The sequence below is a fragment of the Rana temporaria genome, chromosome 12, assembly GCF_905171775.1.
Source record: "Rana temporaria chromosome 12, aRanTem1.1, whole genome shotgun sequence".
In the NCBI taxonomy this organism is placed as follows: domain Eukaryota; kingdom Metazoa; phylum Chordata; class Amphibia; order Anura; family Ranidae; genus Rana; species Rana temporaria.
Window position 1 is genome coordinate 43,551,026 of NC_053500.1, and position 24,733 is coordinate 43,575,758.

Below are 24,733 nucleotides of genomic sequence, written 5' to 3' on the forward strand. Positions count from 1 at the left end.
AGCCAAGTGATCGCTTGGCTCTTAGGTGCTGCCGCTGCCATTTTCGATAAGGGAATCGGAAAGTGAAGCTTTGGGGCTTCACTTCCTGGTTCCCTACTGCGCATGCGCAATGCCACTGTTTTCTGGGACCCGTGTGTCTCACAGAAGACAGCGGGTGGTGCCAGGTGTGGCGTAGACTCCTGCAGATAATGCAGGGGTCTATGTGCGGAAGTGGTTGCAAATACCTGTCTTAAACAGGTATCTGCACCCCCCTCCCCCTTGAAAGGTGCCAAATGTGACACCGGAGGGGGAGAGAGGAATCCGGACAGCAGAGGTTGCTGTTTTGTGTGGGCCTCCGCTTTAAAGCGCAGTTCCACCAAACGTCTTTTATTTATTTTCTTTCACTCGCCTATCCTGGGAGCCCGCGATGTCTGCACCCAAAGCCGATCTATCCCTCAGCTCTCGGGTGGAGGCGCCGTTATCTTCGGTAAGGGAATCGGGAAGTGGAGGTTTGCGGGTTTCACTTCCTTCTTCCACCCTGTGCCTGGTCTTAGCTGGCATCCGGAGACCAACTGGGTGGTTTAGGGTCCGGTAAAACAGGCAAGAGCAAGGATAAAAGACAAGCAGCCAGCAGAGCTCTGGATCCTGCGTCCTAGATCGCCATCTTGGACACACACACACACACACACCCCCCTCCCCCGCCGCTTCACTTCCTAGTTCCTTACTGCGCACGCGCAATTTCACTGGTCCCTGCTGTCTTCTGGGACCTGTGTGTCTCCCAGAAGGCGCCTGAAGTGGCGTAGATAGGTGGCTTAAATATCTATGCCCGGAACTGGGGGCAAAATAACTGTATTAGACTGGTATCTGCTCCCCCCTGAAAGTTGCCAAATGTGACACCGGAGGGGGGATCTGAAATGCAGAAGCTCATTTTTGGGTGGAACTCCGCTTTAATGCATTCTCTACATTAACCCCTTGGTGCTAGCCGCACACAAATATGCTGCCTGTCTGCGGACGGGCCTTGGCCTTGAGCGGCTGCATATTTGCATTAACTGGCAGATACAGCGGTGCCGATAACGCATTATCCGCTTGCGATCGGGAGCTTTCCAATTATGTGGCAGCCACATGATCATGAGTCCAGCATCCCGGCTCCCTAAACCACTTAAAGGGCCTGGAGGCACCAAGAGGTTAAAGTAAACCTTTTTGGTGCAGCTTTTCCCTGACCATTTAGAATTGTGGTCAGTAAATTAGCACTTTCTTCCCAGAACTTGGTACTGAACAAAGAATAAATCCTCTGCCATTGATCTTTCTCTTAGGCTGCATTCACACCTAAGCGTAGCTTTTTTTTTTTTTTTTTGCAGCGTTTTTTACCGCGATTTGTCGCAGCGGTTTTTACCGCGATTTTGGACAGGTCTAGGGTCCCCAATGTTAAAAACAGAAAAACGCCCAAATACGCTCAATTCGAGCGACAAAAAAGAGTCCAGAACTTGTCTGAGCTTCAGGCGTTCGGCGTCAGGCATTTTGGAGTGGAGATGTGAACCATCTCCATTGAGAATAATGTATTTTTTCCCCCTCTAGCGTTTTGGAGCTTAAGGCGACACAACGCTCAGGTGTGAATGCAGCCTAAGACATGCACACTATTGTAAACACTTTTCCTTGCAGGAGAAAAGTAACTTCAAAAACGTGCCTGAACTCTTTATTTATTTATTTATTTATTTTTGCAAACCCGCGTGGGTGTTTTCTACATTGGACCATATATTCTGGCCATTGAAATGGAATAAACGTTCAAGCGATGCACCTAGCATGTTTAGACACATCGGAAGGTTTTTTTTTTTTTTTTCTTCTGCTTAAATGCTCCTCTCCTGAATGTGGTTTTGGTGCATTCAGACATCTGCCCAAATCCCCCTGCCTCTAAACTCCTAAATGTGTGCATGGACACATAGACTAACATAGAGGGACATTTAGGGGAAGAAAAAAGTCGCCTGTGCCACCTACAGTGTGCATGAGGCCTAACTTAAAAGGGATTGTTGATCCATGTTATATCCGATTACCTTCTTGGGGATTAGGAAGGATTTTTTGTTTCCCCTGCTGGGAAAAATTGGACCATGCTTTAGTGGGATTTTGACTGTACGTATAGGATTGTGTATATGGAGGTTTTTTTTTTCATCCTATAATTATGTAAATAGAAAAGCATAGTGTTTAAACATATCTGGATTTCCTTTTTACAGGAAGCAAACTCTCCAATCGATGCACTCTCATCCTAACTGAAGGAGACTCGGCCAAGACATTGGCTGTGTCTGGCCTGGGTGTGGTTGGAAGGGATCGGTATGGGGTCTTCCCACTGAGGGGTAAACTGCTCAACGTTCGGGAAGCCTCACACAAACAGGTAATATTCTCTCTTCTCATCAAAATGAAACTGCGCCCTGTTTTGAAAATATACTTTGAAAATGTTCCATTTGGTTTCAACATATGTAGTGACTTTCGACATCAGCAAAATGCTTATACTTTTACTGGAACTGCTACTATTGGCTTTTCTGCTTTGCACCATAGGGACCTAGTGCAGAGTGCATTGAACACAATGAGATTGTTTATCTGAACATTTGCTCATAAGCCATATGGATGGTTTCTATTCTACGTCCAGTCCAGACAGTGGTGTAAACCGATTCCTTGGTGGGAATTGGTAGCATAGTCAATACATATTGGAGACTTCAGAAACCCCAAACAAATGTTATTTCTTGCTTTATGTATATTCAGGCACATATTCAGGCACAGTGATGATGCCTTGTAGAACACATATCTGACTGCACACACTATTATATCCGGAAACCCACTCATGGGATGTCATCTAACATTGCTGATCCTCCAATGATGGGTGGAATATAAAATCAGACTGCATTCTTAATCCTTTTCAACGTTTATTCAAATACAGTGGAACCTTGGAACCAAAGCACTCGCATATCAAAGAGAGTTTCCCCATAAAAGTCAATGGAAACGAAAATAATTTGTTCTGCATTGACTTCCATGGAATGCAATACCGCATGCGGGGGGGGGGGGGGGCTGGAGAGCCTCGGAAAGGTTTAGGGACAGCTTGGCTGAACTTTGGAACGGAGTACTTCCAATTGGCTCTGGCGCCCCCGAACCCCAGGTCCCATGCGGTACTGGACACCGCTGTGGCTTGAATCCTCGTTTTGCGAGACAACACTCGCAAACTGAATTTGGATTTTCCCCAAAAATTGCTAGTGTTGCAGAACGCTCGTTAACCGGGTTACTCGCAATCTGAATTTTCACTGTGGCTTGTATGGAAAATGTTTCTTTACCCATACAAGACACAAAGCTAAAACGCCAAACTACCAAGCCCCAGTCCGTAAAAAATAGTGTATCGCTTTTTGTTATCCATCACATTGTACAATGTCAAACTTGGGTGTTTCATTGTTTAAAACAAAATGTTTGCGCTTTCAGATTATGGAAAATGCCGAAATAAACAACATAATTAAGATTGTTGGCCTGCAGTACAAGAAAGACTATGAAGACGAAGAATCTCTGAAAAGTCTTCGTTATGGAAAGATCATGATTATGACAGATCAGGTGAGGAGAGGGATCCAGCTTCTCGGGCTGACTAGCTATGTTCATTGTACCCTTTTACATACATCTCATATTAATTTTTATTTATTTTTAGGATCAAGACGGTTCCCATATTAAAGGCTTGCTTATCAACTTTATTCATCACAACTGGCCCTCTCTGCTGAGGCACCGTTTCCTGGAAGAGTTTATTACCCCCATTATTAAGGTGTGAAGCCTTTTACTTTATAGAAATCTTTCTCGACTTTATACTGTATATGTAGAAAGCCAAAACCTACGGTATATTTCAATTGCTCCTTTCCACACAGGTTTCCAAAAATAAGCAAGAACTCCCCTTCTACAGCATCCCTGAGTTTGAGGACTGGAAGAACAACACTGAAAGTCACAAGAGCTGGAAAATAAAGTACTACAAAGGTTTGTTCTAAAAACCCTGTGTGGTAGTGCTCGGCAGGCAAGTAAGACCCAACTTCTTCCATGCTTGTGCTGGTGGTGGGCTATCACGGTGGTGTGGACTTAATTGCCTCTACTTGTCACCCTGGTGAATGTCTATGTACACTAGTCATGTTTGTATAGAACTGTAAGCTATACCCATAGTGTAAGTAGTAAAATTCGCTTGACTTTAACCACTTCAGCCACAGAAGAATTTACCCCCTTCCTGACCAGAGCACTTTTTGTGATACTGTACTGCACCGCTTTAACTCACGACGTTGTACCCAAACAAAATAGATTTTTTTTTTTTTTTCACAAATCAAGCTTTCTTTTGGGGGTATTTGATCACCTCTGCGTTCGTTTTATTTGCGATATAACCAAAAAAGAGCGTCAATTTTGGGGGGGAAAAAAGCTAAATCTTTTGCTATAATCCCCCAAAAATATATAAAAACAAATGTTTTCCTATACGCAGTAAGCGTATATTGATTGGTTTGGGCAAAAGTTATACCGTCTACAAAATAGGGGATAGATTTATGGGTTTTTTTTTTTTTTTTTGTCCGACTGCAATATGGCGGACACATCGAACATTTTTGCCGCTTTTTTGGGACCATTGTCATTTATACAGCGATAGTGCTATAAAAATACAATGATTACTGTGTAAATGACACTGGCAGGGAATGGATTAAGTGTGTCCTAGGGAGTGATTCTAACTGTGGGGGAGGGGGGAATTGGGCTACAAGTGACACAACCTTTTTCCTGTTACTAGGCAGGACAGGGAAATGCTCTGTTTACATCTTTCCGTGACCTGATCGCAGGCCACCGGCGAACATCGAGTTTGATGTTCCAGCGCCGAGGAGGAGCACAGCAGCTCCGGCCGCTGCCTCGGGTCCTCATTGGATTGATGGCAACAGGAGCCATTTGCTCCCACTGCTGTCAAATGCATCCAGTGACACGGGGGGGGCAGGGCCGAGTCCTGTATGTCAATGGGCGCAGCAGCAGGACCCTTGAAAAGCAGCTCTCTGAGGATGCGAGACGGAGCTAGGAGCCAATCAATTTAAATCTGCTCATTACGATTTGTGCAGAGGCTGAACACAAAAGGGTCCATCAAGTCACGAGAGAGAAATGTATAAATGACTCAAAACTGGGGTAATTGCCCCCTTCCCCTTGTATCTTAATTCCAAAACTGTTACTGCATTGGAAATAAATTTACATGTTCTTTACTTGGCCGATTCTTTAGGTCTGGGTACCAGCACAGCTAAAGAGGCAAAGGAATATTTTGCTGATATGGAGAGACATCGTATTCCTTTCAAATATTGTGGCCCAATAGATGATGCTGCGATCACCTTGGTAAGAGGATGTTCTTGCATGTGGCTGTATACTAGAATGCAGTTCTGTGGTCCATATGCTCGGAAACACAAATAACACCAGTACTCTGTTTAGGCCTTTAGCAAGAAAAAGGTGGATGACCGCAAGGAATGGCTGACAAACTTCATGGAAGACCGTAGGCAGCGGAAACTGCTTGGTTTGCCAGAGGTAAGATTTACCAATACCTCTTTTAGAGTGCCATTTTTCTCTTCCAGGAGGGCATAGGATGGGGAAATAGCCTGCAGTTCTTGATTGACTGTGTCAGTTTTTTGCTGAGTGGTTTGTCCTGGGATGATGAATGTATGGGGTTTTTATTTTTTTTTCTTCGCTGTTTGCCCACTCAATTGGAGTGCTTCTGGACATCATAGTAGTCTAAGGATGCCTGTGACTCTCAAATGAGAGAAAATAGGATTTTTGTATTTGCAAAAAAAAAATCTTCGGAATTGAGGGACCTGGACACAAGATTTCACCCCTTCATCTTTATATTCTGGTCTGATATGGCTTTGCTACACAATTGTGACATTCTAAATGGAGAAGGGGCTATGCTGGCCTAAGGACCAGCCAGTGTATAATTCCTCCAAAAAGTGTCAGTACAGTCAAATGGCCCGTACGCACAATCCGAAAATCGTACAAAAAATACTCCTTCCGGATCTTTGGCAGAGAGCTTTCGAGAGCGGATGACCGTTCATTCGATGATATTTGATCGGACGAGCACTTTTTTTTTTTTCCCTAACGATACCAGATCATATGATTTACATTTAATCAGTACAGTTGACGTCAGAAAATACAAATACACCAACACATTACATCACTTCCTTTTTTTTTTTTTTATTCTGACTGAGAATTTTCGTAACTCTAGTAAGCTTTTCATGTTCTATATATGACCTAACATGCAAAAAAAAACGGACGATCTGTCATCTGATTTTCGGATCGTGTGTACGGGGCTTAAGACTGTGTCACTCAATGGGGAGTAAAAAAAAAATTGATCATCTTCTTTTGCAAGGCTTGGCCTTATCTGACCCATTGTGAAGCCTTCATAGTTCTGCTTGAGCCTACAGAGATCAGTCATACCAAAGCAGACATTGAAAGCCCATTAAATGTTTTTTTTTTTTTTTTTTTTCTGTGCCATTTAGTGAGCTTTTTTAACATATAGGAATCAATGGGAAACTGTTAAACAGAATAACCCCTGAAGCTTGACTTTGACTGTCACAGTAGGTATAATTTGAGTTTCCAGCAGTGTGAGTTTTACCACTTCACGCACAACGCCGTACCGGTACATCGGCTTGAGAAAGTGGTTGTGTGGGGGTATAGCCTGCAGCTGCAGGGTATACCCTGGTACCATTTTTCAGAGCAGATGGTTAGCTATCTGGCGATAACAGATGATCCGGCTCGCCCATTATCCCAGGCAGCGGGAGGGAACGTCTTGCATATATATATATATATATATATATATATATATATATATATATATATATATATATATATAATTTTTTTTATTATTGTGCTGTTGGTTTGAAAACAGACTAGGAGAGGTGAGTGTTTTTGCACCTGTATGCAATTCTCTGCGGTTGTGCTTGATCACTTATATATAATAAGACATCCCTTTTTATCAGTTCTATTTGCACCTTTTTTTGCCATTCTCAGGAATTCTTGTATGGAAAGTCCACAAAGCACTTGACCTACAACGACTTCATTAACAAAGAACTCATTTTGTTCTCCAACTCTGACAATGAACGTTCCATCCCGTCTTTGGTTGATGGTATGTATGCATGTTTCATATCTAGCTGTTCTCTCTCTCTATATGTGTGTGTGTGTTCATGAAACTTCTATGAAAACTCTACATTGGCTCTAGGTTTGAAGCCCGGGCAGAGAAAAGTGCTCTTCACTTGTTTCAAGAGGAATGACAAGCGAGAGGTGAAGGTTGCTCAGTTGGCTGGTTCCGTGGCTGAAATGTCGGCATATCATCATGGTGAGATCTCGCTGATGATGACCATTATCAATTTGGCACAAAACTTTGTGGGTAGCAACAACATTAACCTCCTACAGCCGATTGGTCAGTTTGGTACCAGATTGCATGGTGGCAAAGATGCTGCCAGCCCTCGATATATCTTCACTATGCTTAGGTAAGTTTTTTGGAAGGAATGAAGAGGCAGTAGCGGTACAGCTTTATCACATGATGCATTTACTGTATATTCCCTCTTTATAACGTTTACCCGGTTTCATTTCCAGCCCTCTTGCTCGCCTCTTATTCCCTCCAACGGATGACAGTGTTCTGAAATTCATCAATGATGACAACCAAAAGGTCGAGCCAGAGTGGTACATGCCAATCATCCCCATCGTACTGGTGAACGGTGCAGAGGGTATCGGTACCGGCTGGTCCTGTAAAATCCCAAATTTTGATATCCGGGAAATAGTAGGCAACGTTCAAAGGATGTTGCATGGAGAAGAACCTCTGCCAATGGTGAGGCTTGTAGTTTTAATGCTCAAATTGCTGAATTGTCAACACGTGTGGTATAAAATGTGTATGTATCTTTCTATATTAAAGGGTGTGAATGGTATCATTACCATCACTCTCAGCTATAAATTGTTTTGGATAAGAAATATGGGGCATTTCCGCTATCTTGATAAATGAGTCTCGTCTGCTGTTCACTTGTGCTGTGACATGTAAATATGAGATTGTCTTTTTTCTTGAACAGCTCCCAAGCTATAAGAACTTTAAGGGAATGATCCATGAGCTTGCTGTTAACCATTACATCATTAATGGTGAGATCTCCGTTCTTGACACAACTACTCTTGAAATCTCTGAATTGCCAGTCAGGACATGGACACAGGTAAGTGCCAACAGCACAATTCATTCCTTTTCTTTGCCAGTTGTTTTCTGAATGGTTTATAATTTGTCATATTGCACTTTTCATACAGAACTATAAGGAGCAGGTACTGGAGGCCATGCTAAATGGGACAGAAAAGACTCCTCCTCTAATTATCGACTACAAAGAATATCACACAGACACAACAGTCAAGTTCATCATTAAGATGACTGAAGAAAAGCTGGCTGAGGCCGAGGCAGTTGGTCTGCACAAAGTCTTCAAGCTCCAGGCACCGCTTACATGTAACTCTATGGTAGGTTTGCATGCTGTAACTTGCTCTGGACTTTTCGCCAAGGTTCACTCTAGATGGGGTGAGACTTCACAGCAAATTTGGCACCACATCTAAATCGCATCCTGTCCATGTGAACTGATTGCAGCATGTATGTTAACGACGCCCCACAATCCGTTCGCGGAATTGGATTGCATGGGTGTGAACACTCGTGCCATCCGATTCTGGTGCGGACAGAAAAAGCGCCCTGCACCAGTTTGCTAGGAATGCAGTGTGCGATTTGAGCCATACAAATCCACCGCACCCCAGAGACACTGCATGTAATTCGCACAGGCATGTGCTGTGTTTCCTGTGAGAATTACATGCAATGTCTGAACCGCAGCAGTGTGAACCCAGGCTTCAAGTTGTCAACCCATACACAAGGTTTATGTCCAGTTATCAAACGCATCAGAAAAAAAACATTCTCCAGCTGAACTCCAGGATCTGTGTAGTAATCCAGTGTGAAACGTTAACTCTGTGCCGGACCTTTCCCTCTCGGTTTTGATGGGTTTTACTTCTTTTTGTTTCTAGCAAACCCTGCAAAGTAAAAGCCTAATCTAGTATGCGTCGCATACTAGCCTATTATGTGGCACTTACTTGTAAACGAAGCCCATGATGTCTCCGCTGCAGGAAACATCCATCTTCGTCCCTCTTTTTTTCCTGGGGGCGCAGGCTCTGTGACTGGCTAGAGCCATGTGACATCACTCCCGCACATGCGTGCAGGGGCGGCCAGTCACGGAGGTCCGTTTCTTCACAGCGCATGCACCGATTACATCATTGTCGCACTACAAGGTAAATATCTCCTAAATGGTGCATGTTTAGGAGATATTTTCACTACCTATAGGTAAGCCTTAATCTAGGCTTACCTATGGATAAAACGCACAATTAGGGGTATACAACCACTTTAACCTCCATGACCAGACTTTTTGGCACTGCGTTACTTTAAATTGACAATTGTGAGGTCATGCAACGCTGTACACAAATTGCATTTTATTTTTATTTTACTCAAATGGCTTTTTTGGTGGTATTTTGGAAACCTGCTATAAAAACCACTCCAAAAAAATCTAATTTCATACATTTAGGTCAATATGTATTCTGCTACATATTTTTTGGTAAAATCCCAACAAGCTTATATTGGTTTACCTGCTGAGCGTTATAGCGTCTACACACTGTACTGGCTGGGAAGGGGTTAACATCTAGAGCGATCAAAGGGTTCAATGTGTATCTAACGGTGCTCAGTGTGTTTACTGTTGAGGTACTTTTACTAAGGAATGTACTGGTTTTTATTCCATGCTTTGCAGGGAAATCAAAACCAGCACATCCCTTAGCTCTGTATTGTTTACACTGACAGAGCTCTGGCCAATCGGCATGTGTCGGCAGTAATCCATTGGCTGGCACCCGCTGATTGGCTTGTGCTGTCTAATCGCAGCACAGCCGACGTGCTCCCTAACTGGAAGTACTAGAATCGCATACCTAGTACGTGATCCGGCACAGGAGAGCCACTCTGCCGCCGTACTACTACACGTGTGTTGGTCGGCACGTGGATAAGGACCAGTCACTTTTCTCTTATTTTGTGCAGGGTGACTGGTCTTCCTCCCCTTAGTGTAGTTTTTTTGCAGGCAGCCTGTGGTAGGTGTTGCTGCTGGGTCCCTTCCACAGCTTTGCTATCTGCACAGGCTATGTGCTGCATAGTGATGTCCCTGCTATTTTTACATGGCAATATCATCTGGGTTTACAACTGTGTTTTGTGCATGCAAAGTAGTTTTATATCCTTTTTGAGTAATATATTTTTACAAACTTCCCCCAAGTGCAGCATTTTGTTGTAGATATTTCCCTGTTTCGATGATCTTCTCTGTGCAGTCCTGCCTAGCACCTCCGTTATTCTTAAGTATCCATACCAACTCTTTCATAGAGTCTACCTAAACAATCCTTTAAATCGCATGTCATAGTTGCTGGTAAATCTAAAGGATTGTTTGGCCACCTTTTTTAGATTTCTTTATTGTTCCATATGTATTTACTTTAAGCCAACTGAGAGGGAACATTCCCATCTACTGTTCATGCTGGTGTCCCTAGCGTGTCGAGATCCTACGGGGTAAAATGACCGCACCAGCCAAGCAGACACTGGCTGGAAAAGCGCCCAGAGGCGATTCAGTTTGCATGTGTAGCGCTATACAAGTCATTCATTCATGTAAAGGTGCAGGTCTAAAAAAACAAATTTGGACAACTCGACTAATCACTTGACATGTTTTAAATTTATGCTGTCTAACTATTGGATTTTTAGGTGCTGTTTGATCATACGGGATGCCTGAGGAAATATGAGACCGTGATGGACATTTTGAGAGAGTTCTTTGATCTGCGTCTCCGCTACTATGGACTCAGGAAGGATTGGATGTTGGGCATGCTAACAGCTGAAGCCTCCAAGCTTAGTAACCAGGCTAGATTTATTCTAGAGAAGATTGAGGGCAAAATTGTTATTGGTAAGAGAATGGCAATACAAGCTTTACTAAATCTAATATGTCGGGGACTATTTTCTAAAGCGTTTATTTTTTTATTTTTCAGAAAACAAGCCCAAGAAAGAACTCATCCAGATGCTGGTCCAACGTGGATATGACTCTGACCCAGTGAAAGCCTGGAAGCAAACCCAAGAAAAGGTATTTGTTTATCTGCATAGATATAGAACTACAGTGGAACCTCGGATTGCGAGTAACATGGTTAACGAGCATTTCGCAATACGAGCACTGTATTTAAAAACAGAATCCTGACTCGGTTTGCAAGTGTCTCGCAAAATGAGATTCATGCCAAAGTGGTAATCTATGTTCTTCCAGCAGGGACCCATGTTTCCAGGAAAGAAAAATGCATTATCTATGGCCTGCCTTACATTTCCTAAAATATGCATTCTCTTCATATCCTAATGAAATGCTAATCTCATTTTATTTTGTCCTCACAGGAGCAAACTGGAGAGCTGATTGAAGAGGAGGACGCTGAAGCTGCTGTTACCGGTCCAGATTTCAACTATCTCCTTAACATGCCCATGTGGTACCTGACCAAAGAGAAGAAGGAGGAGCTGTGCAAACAGAGAGATACTAAGGTGTGCTTCAGCGAGAAACGTTTGTATTTGTTGCAGAGATTTTTTTTTTTGCACCTTCCATTTGTTTGTTTTTACCCTACTCCTTGGTTAAAGCGGAGTTTCACCCAAAAGTGGAACTTCCTCTTTAAGAACTCTTCACCCCCTTGCATGCCACATTTGGCATGTCATTTATTTAGGGGGGGAGGGAGTGGGGGTTTCGGTAGGAGTGGGACCTCCTGTCCCACTACCTCCTTCTGCCCAGGGACCGCCTCAGCGTCTTCTCTTCTTGCCTTAGGCGGTCCCTCCCTTTAGCCGATCTCCAGGGACACGCGACAGGTCTCAGGAGATCACCTGTCCATTCATAGAACGCAGCGTGACTCGCGCATACGCAGTGAGTGCCTGGCCGTGAAGCTAAAAGCTGTCACGGCCGGGTGCCCACACTATGACTGGAGTCGCCCGCCGGAGAGGGGGGGGAGCAGAGCTCCGAGCTGCCGCTTTGCTGGACCGCTACACTTTTTGTAGCTGCTGACTTTTTAATAAACACCAAAAGGCTGGAATAGAACTCCGCTTTAAAGCGGTTGTAAACCGCATAAACTTTTTTTTTTTTTCTCCAAACCTGCAATGCAAAAGGCATAATAGGCTAGTATGCACCGCATACTAGCCTATTATGAAATACTTACCTCGGAACGAGGTGTGTACCACTTACCTGGTCCACGCCGAGCAGGATGTCATCTTGCTCCGGCGTGTCTTCCGGGTATCGCCGCTCCAGCGCTGTGATTGGCTGGAGCGGCGATGACGTCACTCCCGCGCGTGCGCGCGGGAGATTTAAAATCGGCAGGGTCCGGCGATTCCGGTCCTTCAGCCGTGGATTCCCCCCTGCGCATGCGCCGCCCGCATTGCGGGGGTAATATCTCCTAAACCGTGCAGGTTTAGGAGATATTCTCCTTACCTACAGGTAAGCCTTGTTGTAGGCTTACCTGTAGGTAAAAGTCCAAATAGTGGGTTTACAACCACTTTAACAATCCTTGACAATCAGGATAAAAAAAAAAAAAATGGTTTTGTTATATCCCTTTTTCCAAAATTTCATATGTAACAGATTAGGAAGACAATCATTGAAGCAGACTGTTCAGTAATTTTTTTAAAATTAATAATGGATGGATAAATGTGGAAACTACCTGCCGTCCATGCAGTTACTTTACAAAAATGGTTTGGAATCTGCACTAGGATGTGTTGAAACATAAAGGCTACCTATGAATAAAACCATGTTGTTGCTGTCTGCCAGAGCTTGTGTGTTCTAGTCCATCCCCCGTTTGATAAAATTTGTTCTTCCTGCTTCCCTTTTTATTATGATCTACACTACTGATTTTGCAGTGTTTTTACTTGTTTGCTCCTCAGCCTTGTGCTGCACGTTTTTTCCTCACATTACCCTTTAGTATAACATTGCTCTTCAAATTCAAATGTTTCTGCATTGTACATCAAAGGGCATCTTCATATCATCACAATAGGGTTATGCTGCCAACTTCAGATGATGGACACTGACAAAAAGACAGTAATCCCCTCCCAGCTAGGCACAGCCTCAGTTTTTTTGCTAGTGAGGTGGTCATGTGTGCGGTCTCTGCATATTTTTTTTTTTTTTAAGCTGGCTCTATCCTGATCCGTTGCTTAGGACCAATAGGAATAATGCCAGATCCCCAAAAAATACAAACCGGAATGGTTTGCAATGTTTCCATTCAACACTAGACCCTGTGCAAATTTATTTTGCCTGTTTGGACTAGCAGATAAAGGTTGGTGATCTGCTATACAGGTCCAGAGTGGTGATCCTGAGCCAGACATTTTGTGTCCCTGAAGACACCAGTGGCGTGCTCACCTGGATGCAGCGTAGAACGGTAAACTGTGATTACCACGTCCTCTGGTTTTTGTTTTTTTTTCTCTCTATGCTGTCTTCATGGACCTGAATCCAAAGTAACAGCACCTCAAGGGTCCCCTCGCATACACTTCGCAAAGAGCACCGTTCCCCCAAAATCCAGGGTCCATAATCAGTAGGCAAGGGGCCAGCATTCAGTCCCCTCCAAAAGCCTCTGTCCTGGGTGAGTCCACCACACTATGAAGATGTCAAGTGATGTACTCCACAATAGGATTACACGTAAAATAAAAAAACTTTTTTTTATTTTTTTTCCAAATGAAATATTTCATACCTCACATCTAGCTTTATATCTATTTCAGATTGCAGAGTTGGAAGATCTTAAAAAGAAATCTCCATCTGACTTGTGGAAGGCTGATCTTGCAGCCTTTATCGAAGAGTTGGAAGTAAGTAAATTTGGATAACCCAAGCAGTTGTAACTACGATTTAGACCCTTTTCACACTGAGCCGCTTTATAGTGTCGGTGGTAAAACACCGCTATTTTTACCGCCAACGCTATGGGTGGATTTGCGGCGCATTTAGGCCGCTAGCGTGGCACTTTTAACCCCCGCTATCGGCCGAGAAAGGGTCTAAATCTGAAGCAGCACATTGCGGGACGGTAGAGCCGCGCTGTCCCGTTGATTTTCATTGGGGAGCGGTAAACACACCGCTCCAAAGATGCAGCTAGCAGGACTTTTTTTTACCATCCTGCTAGCGCAGCGCTCCAGTGTGAAAGCCTTTGGGCTTTCACACTGGAGACAATAGAGCAGCTGTTTGAGGGCAGATTGCAGGCGCTATTTAACGCTATAGCACCTGCAATACGCCCTCAGTGTGAAAGGTGTCTTTAAAGCACTTGAATTTGAAATTTGCAGAAAGCTGTTTATAAAATCCTTTGGGTTATTTTTTGCAAATAGTTGTGTTTTTTATTATTATTTATGAGACCAATTAAAGCACCAGATTTTCTGCTTACTAGAATTCTTGGCAACTGTTACACATACTTTTTTCCCTTCCAGGTGCTCAAACTAAACAATGCAAACCAAACTTATGCCTCATTTACACAAATTGTGAAATCTAATGTACAGCAAGCATGCATAGTATTCGGCAAGATTCAAACCGTAAAAAAAAAAAAAAAAACCTCTGTGTAGTAGGCTATCTCCCCAAGCTATGGCCATGAGAGCCTAAGGCCACTTTTACACTGGGGCGGGAGGCGCGGTGGCGCTATACCGCCAGAATTGCGGTGGGATTCGGCCGCTAGCGGTGCGGTATTAACCCCCGATAGCGGCCGATAAAGGGTTAATACCGCCTGCAATGCGCATTGCGAGTGGTATTACCGCGGTTTCCCATTGTTTTAAATGGGAAGGAGCAGTATACAATACCGCTCCTCTCACCGCTCCAAAGATGCTGCTGACAACAGATTTTTTTTCTCTCCTGCCAGCGCATCGCCTTAGTGTGAAAGCCCTCAGGCTTTCACATTGAGTTTGCTGGGCAGGAGTTTTTCAGGCAGTATAGCGGCGCTATTTTTAGAACTGGGAAGACTCCTTGAAACTTTCTCTTTTTATTTTTTAAGGGAGCAAATGAGGGTAGTTTCTTGTGGTGATATACATACACTTTAACCACTTAAGCCCTGGACCATTTTTCTTGTCAAAGACTGGGCCACCAGTGAAGGGGTTAGCCACTAGGTGATGCTGTAGGGGTTAAGTGTGCCCTAGGGAGTGCTTCTTACTGTAGGGGGGTGGGCTGTGTGTGACAAGACAGTGATCACCGCTTCCGATTACAAGAAGCTGTGATCACTGTCATTGTCACTAGGCAGAGCGGGGAGATGCTTGTTTACATCAGCATCTCCCCCTTTCTTCCTCACCGTAAGACGATCGCGAGTATCCCTGGCAGTGATAGAGTCCGCGGGTGGCCTCGCGGCAGGCGCGTGTGTCCACAATGCCATTTCCTTAAAGGGGGACGTACAGGTACGTCCTTTTGCCCATGAGTGCCATTCTGTCAACGTATAGGTGCGTGCGGCGGTCGGCAAGTAGTTAAAGCTTATTTTATCCTACTTCATTAGAGGTACTTTTTTTTGCTTCAGTGATTTATTGTTCATTACCTCATCTTTTGCTTGATCAAACTCAATGATTTGCATCTTTTTATTTTTTTATTTATTCTCTAGCGTGTTGAAGAGAAGCAGAGGGAAGATGATGCCTATGCTATCCAGGGCAAAGCGGGCAAGAGCAAGAGTGGGAAACCACAGGTGAAAAAGCTGCAGCACCAGGAGACTTTCCCATCCCCTCATGGAAGACGTGTCGTTCCAAGAGTTACAACAGCCATGAAAGCTGAGGCCACCAAGAAAATTACTAAAAAGAAAATCAAGGTATTTTTTAATAGGATTTCAAAACTTAAAACATTGTCCATTTTTAGCCAGTAATGAAACGAATGTGTTTGGAGGCAGACGCTCAGGGACTACAAGAATTATGTAAGGCACTGGATCTCTCAAAGCAGTAGATGTTCTAGTCCAGCCTTAGGCAACACAGAGGGAATGGCTTCTCATTGGGCAGTTTTCCCAGGAGTGGTAGACCAGCTCTTTGCTTGATATAGCGACTGGGTGTACAAGAAGATAAGTACCAAATGCTGAATGTCTAAAGTCCAGATTCAATTTTTTTCGGTTATGTCACAAAAAGCCAATGTGTTTAACAGTGCCAATTCCTGATAAAAGGGGACCCTTTGAACCCCAAAACAAAGTGTTTACTGGACTGCTAAGATACAGTGAGGGGAAACAAGTATTTGATCCCCTGCTGATTTTGTACGTTTGGCCACTGACCAGACATTTCAAATATCCAGAAAAGCGCATTTATTGATTTGCATTTTAATAGGTGAAGTTAGTATTTAATCCCCTATCAATCGGCAAGATTTCTTGCTTCTTAAAGGGGTTGTAAAGGTTTGTTTTTATTTTGTAAATAGGTTCCTTTAAGCTAGTGTATTGTTGTTCACTTACCTTTTCCTTCGATTTCCCTTCTAAAAAATTTTTTTCTTTGTCTGAATTTCACACTTCCTGTTTCTCCTCGGTAAGCTTGCCCCCATCATCGGAGCCGTTCTGGCTGGGTGTTGGTCAGCCAGAACAGCTTACTGAGGAGGAACAGGAAGTGAGAAATTCAGACAAAGGGGAAAAAAAACAGAAGGGAAATCTAAGGAAAAAGTAAGTGAACCAAATGGGTGTCAAGGATAGGTGCTATAGATACTACTTTGGTACAGACAGGCATAACCTTTTGGAGCATATCTTCTAACAGAAATTGTAATATCTATAAATTCTCGCCTTCTCTAATCACCAATGAAAAATGCCTGTCTGTACACAATACTAAAGTAAACACCCATTTAAAGCGGTGACCGATTTGATCACTGTCCAATGTTGACCTTGCAGTCAGTTACAATAACTTTCTGGTATGTGCAAAGTGTTTCCCAGTAAGTTGTCAGAGTACTGATTCATTACTACGTACTTTCACAAAAAGGTCCATGGCAAGGATCTGATCACATTAGTTTTTGAGGTAGTGCTGAGGGGTTAAAATGTCCAGTCTCCATTTAATTTTGCTCTTAAAATGGGAGGCTCTGCTGGTCAGCCACTAAATGTATTGTGGGCTCTGTGACCTCTATTGGGAACCAGTCTGTAGCAATGGGCAGCTTAGGCCTCTGTCTCATCAAGACGCTGCTTAATGCAGAAAGGCTACACATTTGCATACTAGTGATCATTGCCTTCTGTCATAATTGGACCATTAGTTCTTCAAAATAGGCTGTATACATTTGATGGTGTCATAGGCTTCATAACTCACATTTGACCATAGTGTTGCAATCTGGTTGTGTAATTATTCAAGGCCATTGTTTCAACACCCCCCCCCCCCCCCCCCCCCCCTGCGGCTTCTCTGCTCTTTATTGGATAGATTTAGAGCAGCGCTGCTGTCAATCAAATCCAATGAAGCGACTGCTGGGGGGCGTGGCCAAGTCATACGTTTGGTTTCTTTGGACGCCGAGTATATGGCACAGGCGTGCCCCCGCATGGTAGCCCCCTCGGGGGAGAGCTTCCTAGAGAGTGTTATCTAATGCAGGGAGGAGCCGCCATGGGACCCCAGAAGAGGACGATCGAGGCCACTGCAAAACTAACTGCACAGTGGAGGAAAGTATGATATATGTATGTTTTAAAAAAAAAACTTGAACCTATAGTATCACTTTAAGTTATTCAAAATATAATAATTACAATGTGTACTTTTTAGAGCGAGGACGTTGCCAGGAAGATGGAGTTTGGTGATGATGATGATGATACAAGGGATAGCCCAGGAGTCAGTCCAGAGAACAGTCCTGAAGAAATGACCCTTGCTGAGAGACTGTTGAAAAAAATTAAGAAAGAACCAGGTTCGTGATAGTGCTATACTGTAACATGTATTTAAAACGTAAGTCCTCCAAACGTAAGTCCTTGCATTTTAATGATCGATTGTTTTAACAGGTACTAAAGCTAAAGAAACTAAAGGGAAGAAGCAGCTGACTCTTCCATTCAAACCCGTGCAAAAAGAACCACAGAAACAAATGGACTCTGATAGTGAGTTTGAACCAGAAGAAGTTGTACCGCGTTCCGTTCAGCCACGCCGGGTTGCTGCTGGTAAGATATGAACCACTTAAGGACTGGAAGGATTTGCCACCTTAATGACCAGGCCATTTTTTGCAATAGGGAACTCCGTTGCTTTAACTGACAATTGTGTGGTTGCGAAGCTGTACCCAAATATAATGTCGTGCCCCCCCACACACACACACACAAAAGGCTTTATTTTGGTGGTATTTGATCACCTCTGCAGTGTTTTTTTTTTTTTTTCTTTTTTTGCTATAAAAAAAAAAATTACTAAACGCGGTTGGCAAAAACAAATCCTGACAGCAGTTTTACTTTCCAACTGTCAAGTTGAAGAAAAAAATTGGCTTTAACCACTTAAGCCCCGGACCATTTGGCTGGCCAAAGACCAGAGCACTTTTTGCGATTCGACACTGCGTCGCTTTAACTGACAATAGCGCAGTCATGCGCCGTAGCTCCCAAACAAAATTTACGTCTCCCCCCCCCCCCCCCCCACAAATAGAGCTTTCTTCTGGTGGGATTTGATTATCTCTGCGGTTTTTCTTCTTATATTTATATAATTACCCCAAAAATGTGTGTGTGTGTAATATATATAAACATTTCCTCAGTTTAGACTGATACGTATTTGTCTGCTTTTTTTTTTTTGGTTAAAAAAAAAAAAACGCAGTAAGCGTTGATTGGTTTGCGCAAAAGTTATAGTGTCTACAAAATAGGGGATAGTTTTATGAAATATTTTTATTTTACTAGTAATGGCGGCAATCAGTGATTTTTATCGTAACTGCAACATTATGGCGGACAATTCGGACACTTTACGCCATTTTGGGACCATTGTCATTGATACAGTGATCAGTGCTATAAAAAATGCACTGATTACTTAAAAATGACATTGGCAGTGAAGATGTTAACCAGTAGGGGGCGCTGAATGGGGTTAAATGTGTCCTAGAGAGTGATTCTAACTGTAGGGGGGGTGGGCTATGTGTGACATGACACTGATCACCGCTCCCAATTACAGGGAGCTGTGATCAGTGTCCTGTCACTAGGAAGACTGGGGAAATTGTTTACATCAGCATCTCTGTGAGACGATCGTGCCCACAATGCCACATCTTAAAGGAGACGTACAGGTACGTCCATCTGCCCAGCCGTGCCATTGTGTCGACTTGTATAGTCATGCGCTGGTCCCAAGCGGTTAAAAACAATTTGTGTCGTTTTAGAAGGTCCTCAACAGCCCTTGAAAGCCGTGTACCTGTCCCCGCTACACCAAGGTCTTCGCTGTGCGTCATGCAAGGTGCCTTCATATCTGCACCACAATATTCATGTTTTCTAATGGAAAGTTGCATGGGGATTTGCAATCCGTGAGTCTCAATGGTGAAGATTTTCATAGTGTTAAGATGCCAAGTAGGCATCAAGATGAAGCTCTCGGTGGAACAAGGAGAGGCAAATATATGGTTTTCCAAGGCTATTGACTTGACACTCAGTCGGACACCAAACTGAACATAACCTAACCCCCAAACAGAACTAAAGTAGACCTTCAGCTTTTCCACAGTACACTAAAGCTTTCATTATTGGAACTTGTGTTTTACGTATTTGTTACCATTGATTACCGTTGTATTGCTCTTGTGATGACAGCAGCCTGCAAACTATGCTATAGCCAGTCATTGCGGGTTTCTTCTACAGGGCTGAGAATAACTTTCATCGACCGCAATATGACCCATTTATTTCCTTTCTAGCTCAAATAAAATATGTATTGGATTCTGATGAGGAAGAGGGTGCTGGCAGCAACAAGGAGGATGGTGACAGTGATGTGTCCAACCAAGAAGATTCTGATGATGATGATGAATCCTTTGTAATTCCTAAACCGGCACGCAAGCCAAAAGCTGCACCCAAGTGAGTAGTCCCTTTCAGAATTTATATATTATGAAATAATTGGATAATTCATCTTTTTATGTGGACATTTTATGATTTTGATTGCCGATTATGGTCAAGGTATAGGTTGGGAAGTTTGAATTATGTTACATTTTTTTTTTTTGTGAGGTCACTAATGGTTGCAGCTGTTTACAATCAAGTGTGAATTTATATACATAGCCGCGCACAAGTACTATATAATACATACCTTTTAAATGAGTTAAAAATCCCGTTTACTTCAATTGTGTGCATATTTGGTCAGTTAAAGTTTTTTTGGTGCGGTTTGAGTCGCATGACCTATGAAATTTCACCGTAGACTGAGTAAAATCGTGCGTTTTTGGTGCCCCCCTTTTTTATATATATATATATATATATATATATATATATATATATATATATATATATATATATATATATATATATATATATATATATAAAAATTTGCCTATTTTTGGCAGCTGGTATATTGGTGCATCCCTACTTTAAGCGAAGTGGGGTAGTGTCCTTGTGTGACATGGTAACAGATTAGCAGCTGCTGCTCCAGTGCCAAGCTCTGCATCCTGGGGGGGGAAGTAAGGGAGGGTTACATCGCTGGAGAGTGCAAAATCAGGCTCGCTTCTGCACAAAAACCAATAAGCTTCCAGCTTTTATTACCAGTCTTAAAGCGGGAGTTCACCCATAAGAATTTTTTTTTCAAAAAATCCCCTTAGATTCCTGCTCGTTTTGTCTAGGGGAATCGGCTAGTTGTGTTAAAATATGAGCCGTACTTACCCGTTTTCGAGATGCATCTTCTCCGTCGCTTCCGGGATATGGGTCTTCGGGAGCGGGCGTTCCTTCTTGATTGACAGTCTTCCGAGAGGCTTCCGACGGTCGCATCCATCGCGTCACTAGAAGCCGAACGTCGGTGCGGCTCTATACTGCGCACCGACGTTCGGCTTCTTTCGGAAAATCGTGACGCGTTGGATGCGACCGTCGGAAGCCTCTCGGAAGACTGTCAATCAGGAAGGAACGCCCACTCCCGCAGCCCATACCCGGAAGTGGCGGAGAAGATGCATCGCGTAAACGGTAAGTACGGCTCATATTTTAAAACAACTAGCCGATTCCCCTAGACAAAACGAGCATTAATCTAAGGGGAAAAAGTGTAATTTAGGGGTGAACCTCCGCTTTAATTGAACAAGCTGGGGTTAGAAGCTCATTTAGTTTCTATGCAGAAGTGAGCCTGATTTTGCACTCTCCATTGATAAATCAACCTCATTGTGTACTTGGTGGTTGTAAACTCTTTACGACCACTTTAGCCTACAGGTAAGCCTAGATTAAGGCTTACTTGTAGGTGCTTAAAAAATCTCCCAGACCTGCACGGTCTAGGAGATATTTGCAAATCGTTGTACGGCGATTTCTCCTGCGCATGCGCCGGAGTTAGAAAGGGCATGCTGTGCAGTTTCTATCTCGGGTCATGCCGCTAAAGGTGGCTCCCGCGTGCATGTGCAGGAGTGACGTCGCACGATTCCGGCCAGTCACAGAGCCGGAGTTTGCGGCCCCGGAAGAGGGGTGAATAATGGGTGCTTGCTACTAGCGAGGAAGATGGGGACACCGCGGGCTTCTCCTGCAGGTAAGTGTCACATAATGTGCTACTATGCAATGCATAGTAGCCCATTATGCTTTACCCCTACAGGGAAACAAAGAGGAAGTAACACCCATCACTTTTAAAGAGGACGTAAACCCTGGAGTATGCCTGTACTACAAATTGCCCACTGAAGAGAAGAGGAACTACCTGGTAATCGGAGGGTGCAAACTAAATGTATGGTAGATGTTTGCCTAGGTTTATACTGGCGTTCCACATGCTTTTTATATATTGAGTTTTGCATTAAGTAAAATTTTGGTTTCTTCTTATACAGGCGTAAGGGTGGCAGTCAGGAGAAAGAGCAACCAGCTAAGACTAGCAAGAAGCAAAAAAGTTCTCCAAAAGACTCAGAAGTGCCTAAAACAACTACCGACGAGGATCCCAGTCCTGACAAGAAATCAGAACCATCCCCAACAGGTATGGAAATCTAGGTGAAATGTGGGATTAAAGTCATGTAGTACTGTGTAGCCTGTGAAGGTGGTGGGATGTTTGTCATTTCTAACTTGGCAATAAGCTGTTCAGTAGTTTGAGTAAATGTTTTTGTTTATTACGCATTATCGCACATTACTTTTATGAATTGGTTCTTATGTGTTCTGTCATTTATCAGTATTCAGTTTTTGATGAGGTGTTTAAACCATATCTTAGCAGGTGTCGTTGATATCGATGATGAGGATTGTCCTGTGTCACTGCCACAAGCCACCCCTCCCATCCCAGCTGCCACCACTGCCATCCCAGCTGCCAAGAAACCAGCAAAGGAGAAGCCTGTAAAGGCTACCAAAGCGAAACCTGCAAAGCCAGCCGGTGCGAAGGCAGCACCCAAGAAACAAGCCAAGAAAAAGGATGACGCTGCCACCAAGAAAGGTATGTGGGGCATCCAAAAGGGCCTTATCTTTTTCTCCTGTGTAAACTATTTCCCGACACACTGATGTAGTATAAATAAACCTGTAGTATAGCGTTGGCTTCAATACTTGGTCACTGACTCGTACAAGAATGCTGATTCACAGTTCTAAATTCCGCACTGATTTTTCCAGTAACATGTAACTTGTTTTCCCGTCATGTGTTATGAAGTGCCAGGCAACTATCTTTTTTTTTTTTTTTTTTTTCGGAAGGTCAGCATTGTGTGGCCTCCATAATACTCAGAAAATGTTCCTGTAATGCAAGCTTGCTGAAGGGTGTCTTTTTTTTTTTTTTTTAATACGGTGTACATCCTGAGAAGGGCTTTGTTTAGTAACAAGGAGGGGGGGGGGGCTTGCAGTTGTCCATATGCTTGTATAGACTTGGGTGGTTATAAGTTATGCTGGTAACTTAAAGTGGATGTAAAGCCACTCTCATCCTTTCTAAACTACTGCCATAGTGCTGATCTATAAGGATATAGATGTCTCCTGCGTGTATCCTTACCTGTCCAATGTCTCCCCTCTGTCTGTCATGAGACCCGAAAAACTGCAGATTCTGTGGGTGGGTCTGTTGTCTGGAGCTCGGTGGGTGGAGTTGTGATGTCAGTAGTCTCCCCGCCCACCTCTACACTCCCCTTGTCAACATGCATTTTCTCTTTATGTATTCCTTACACTAAATTCTGCTATGATCACTAACATCCAGTCAAAATCCAGAAGAGTAACCACATGACTTCAGAAAAGGGGTAGGAATTAAATAATGCCTGTCTCCAGGCTAGTGCATGAGATATGTAAATAACCTGATGTTGCAACTGTGATCAGGTGACCTCAGACACACACTCTGCAATATAACAATCAGATCACTTTGAGCTTCTCCTCTGCCCAGCTCTCACTAACCTAAATCAGATCACTTGTCTGTGTACATTCTGCTTTCTGTTCTGTGTTTTCACTGCAATATCCATGCATTTCCTCGTCACACTGAACTGTGGATAAGACCCCATGATGAGAAACATCCAGTCAAAACACAGGAAATGCAGCCAATCCTGTGAGAGCTGGAGGGAGGGGAGAGGGATGTGAATTGTGAACTTTTTAGGCAGGATGTGCCTCTGTCTCAGGCTAGTGCATAAGATATGTAAATAACCTGTCACTCACAGCAAGGGGGAGGAACGGACTAAGGTTTTTCTCTGTAAGTCCATTTTATCTCACTGAACAATAAGAGGATTGCTCAGAGCTGGATTAACTCTGTGTGGCAAGACTGGGCACAGATGACAGGAAATCTTATACCCTACCATCTTATATCCTACATTGTGACATAATGGGGGCGGAGAGGCAGACAAGCCGAGCTTCCCCTTTTGGGTGGAGCTCCGCTTTAACATGCTTTTGTAGTAAAGCAAGTGGTAAGCAGATTAACCACTTAAGACCCGTACCTTTAGGCAGCTAAAGGACCCGGCCAGGTTTTGCGATTCGGCACTGCGTCGCTTTAACAGACAATTGCGCGGTCGTGCAACGTGGTTCCCAAACAAAATTGGCATCCTTTTTTCCCCGCAAATAGAGCTTTCTTTTGGTGGTATTTGATCACCTCTGCGGTTTTTAAACAAAAATAGAGCGACAATTTTGAAAAAATGCATTTTTTACTTTTTGCTGTAACAAAAATATCCCCCAAAAATATATATATATATAATATAAAATTTCCTCAGTTTAGGCCGATACGCATTCTTCTTATTTTTGGTAAAAAAAAATCTCAAAGCATTTATCGGTTGGTTTGTGCAAAATTTATAGCGTTTACAAAATAGGGGATAGTTTTATTGCATTTTTATAAAAAAAATAAATAAAAATGTACTACTAATGGCGGCAATCAGCGATTTTTTTTTCCGTGACTGCGACATTATGGCGGACAATTTTGACCCATTTTTGGGACCATTGTCATTTTCACAGCAAAAAATGCATTTAAAATGCATTGTTTTCTGTTAAAATGACAATTGCAGTTTGGGAGTTAACCACAAGGGGGCGCTGCAGGGGTTATGTATGACCTCATTTGTGTTTCTAAGTGTAGGGGGGTGTGGCTGTAGGTGTGAGGTCATCGATTGTGTATCCCTATAAAAGGGATCACGCGATCGATGACGCCGCCACAGTGAAGAACGTGGAAGCTGTGTTTACACACAGCTCTCCCCGTTCTTCAGCTCCGGGGACCGATGGCGGGACTCCAGCGGCGAAAGGGTCCGCCGGAGCTTCGGACCGGGTCGCGGGCGCGCGCCTGCGAGCCACGGCTTGGCAC

General features: G+C 43.4%; 1 protein-coding gene across 2 annotated transcripts in view; it reads left to right on the plus strand.

Annotated features, from left to right (window-relative positions):
• Positions 1 to 24,733, plus strand: part of TOP2A (DNA topoisomerase II alpha) — a 54,648-nt gene that overhangs the window by 24,216 nt on the left and 5,699 nt on the right. The window contains exons 12-32 of one of the 2 annotated variants that reach the window (XM_040331009.1): positions 2,205 to 2,362; positions 3,436 to 3,561; positions 3,653 to 3,763; positions 3,864 to 3,969; positions 5,222 to 5,331; positions 5,425 to 5,517; positions 6,994 to 7,108; positions 7,202 to 7,472; positions 7,579 to 7,810; positions 8,046 to 8,180; positions 8,269 to 8,469; positions 10,766 to 10,961; positions 11,044 to 11,135; positions 11,432 to 11,572; positions 13,775 to 13,858; positions 15,610 to 15,810; positions 17,699 to 17,837; positions 17,929 to 18,081; positions 19,773 to 19,929; positions 21,843 to 21,985; positions 22,214 to 22,429. In XM_040331009.1, the coding sequence (XP_040186943.1) occupies positions 2,205 to 2,362; positions 3,436 to 3,561; positions 3,653 to 3,763; positions 3,864 to 3,969; positions 5,222 to 5,331; positions 5,425 to 5,517; positions 6,994 to 7,108; positions 7,202 to 7,472; positions 7,579 to 7,810; positions 8,046 to 8,180; positions 8,269 to 8,469; positions 10,766 to 10,961; positions 11,044 to 11,135; positions 11,432 to 11,572; positions 13,775 to 13,858; positions 15,610 to 15,810; positions 17,699 to 17,837; positions 17,929 to 18,081; positions 19,773 to 19,929; positions 21,843 to 21,985; positions 22,214 to 22,429 (3,180 nt within the window). The remainder of the gene's footprint in view (positions 1 to 2,204; positions 2,363 to 3,435; positions 3,562 to 3,652; positions 3,764 to 3,863; positions 3,970 to 5,221; positions 5,332 to 5,424; positions 5,518 to 6,993; positions 7,109 to 7,201; positions 7,473 to 7,578; positions 7,811 to 8,045; positions 8,181 to 8,268; positions 8,470 to 10,765; positions 10,962 to 11,043; positions 11,136 to 11,431; positions 11,573 to 13,774; positions 13,859 to 15,609; positions 15,811 to 17,698; positions 17,838 to 17,928; positions 18,082 to 19,772; positions 19,930 to 21,842; positions 21,986 to 22,213; positions 22,430 to 24,733) is intronic. The other variant, XM_040331010.1, reaches the window with a different exon arrangement.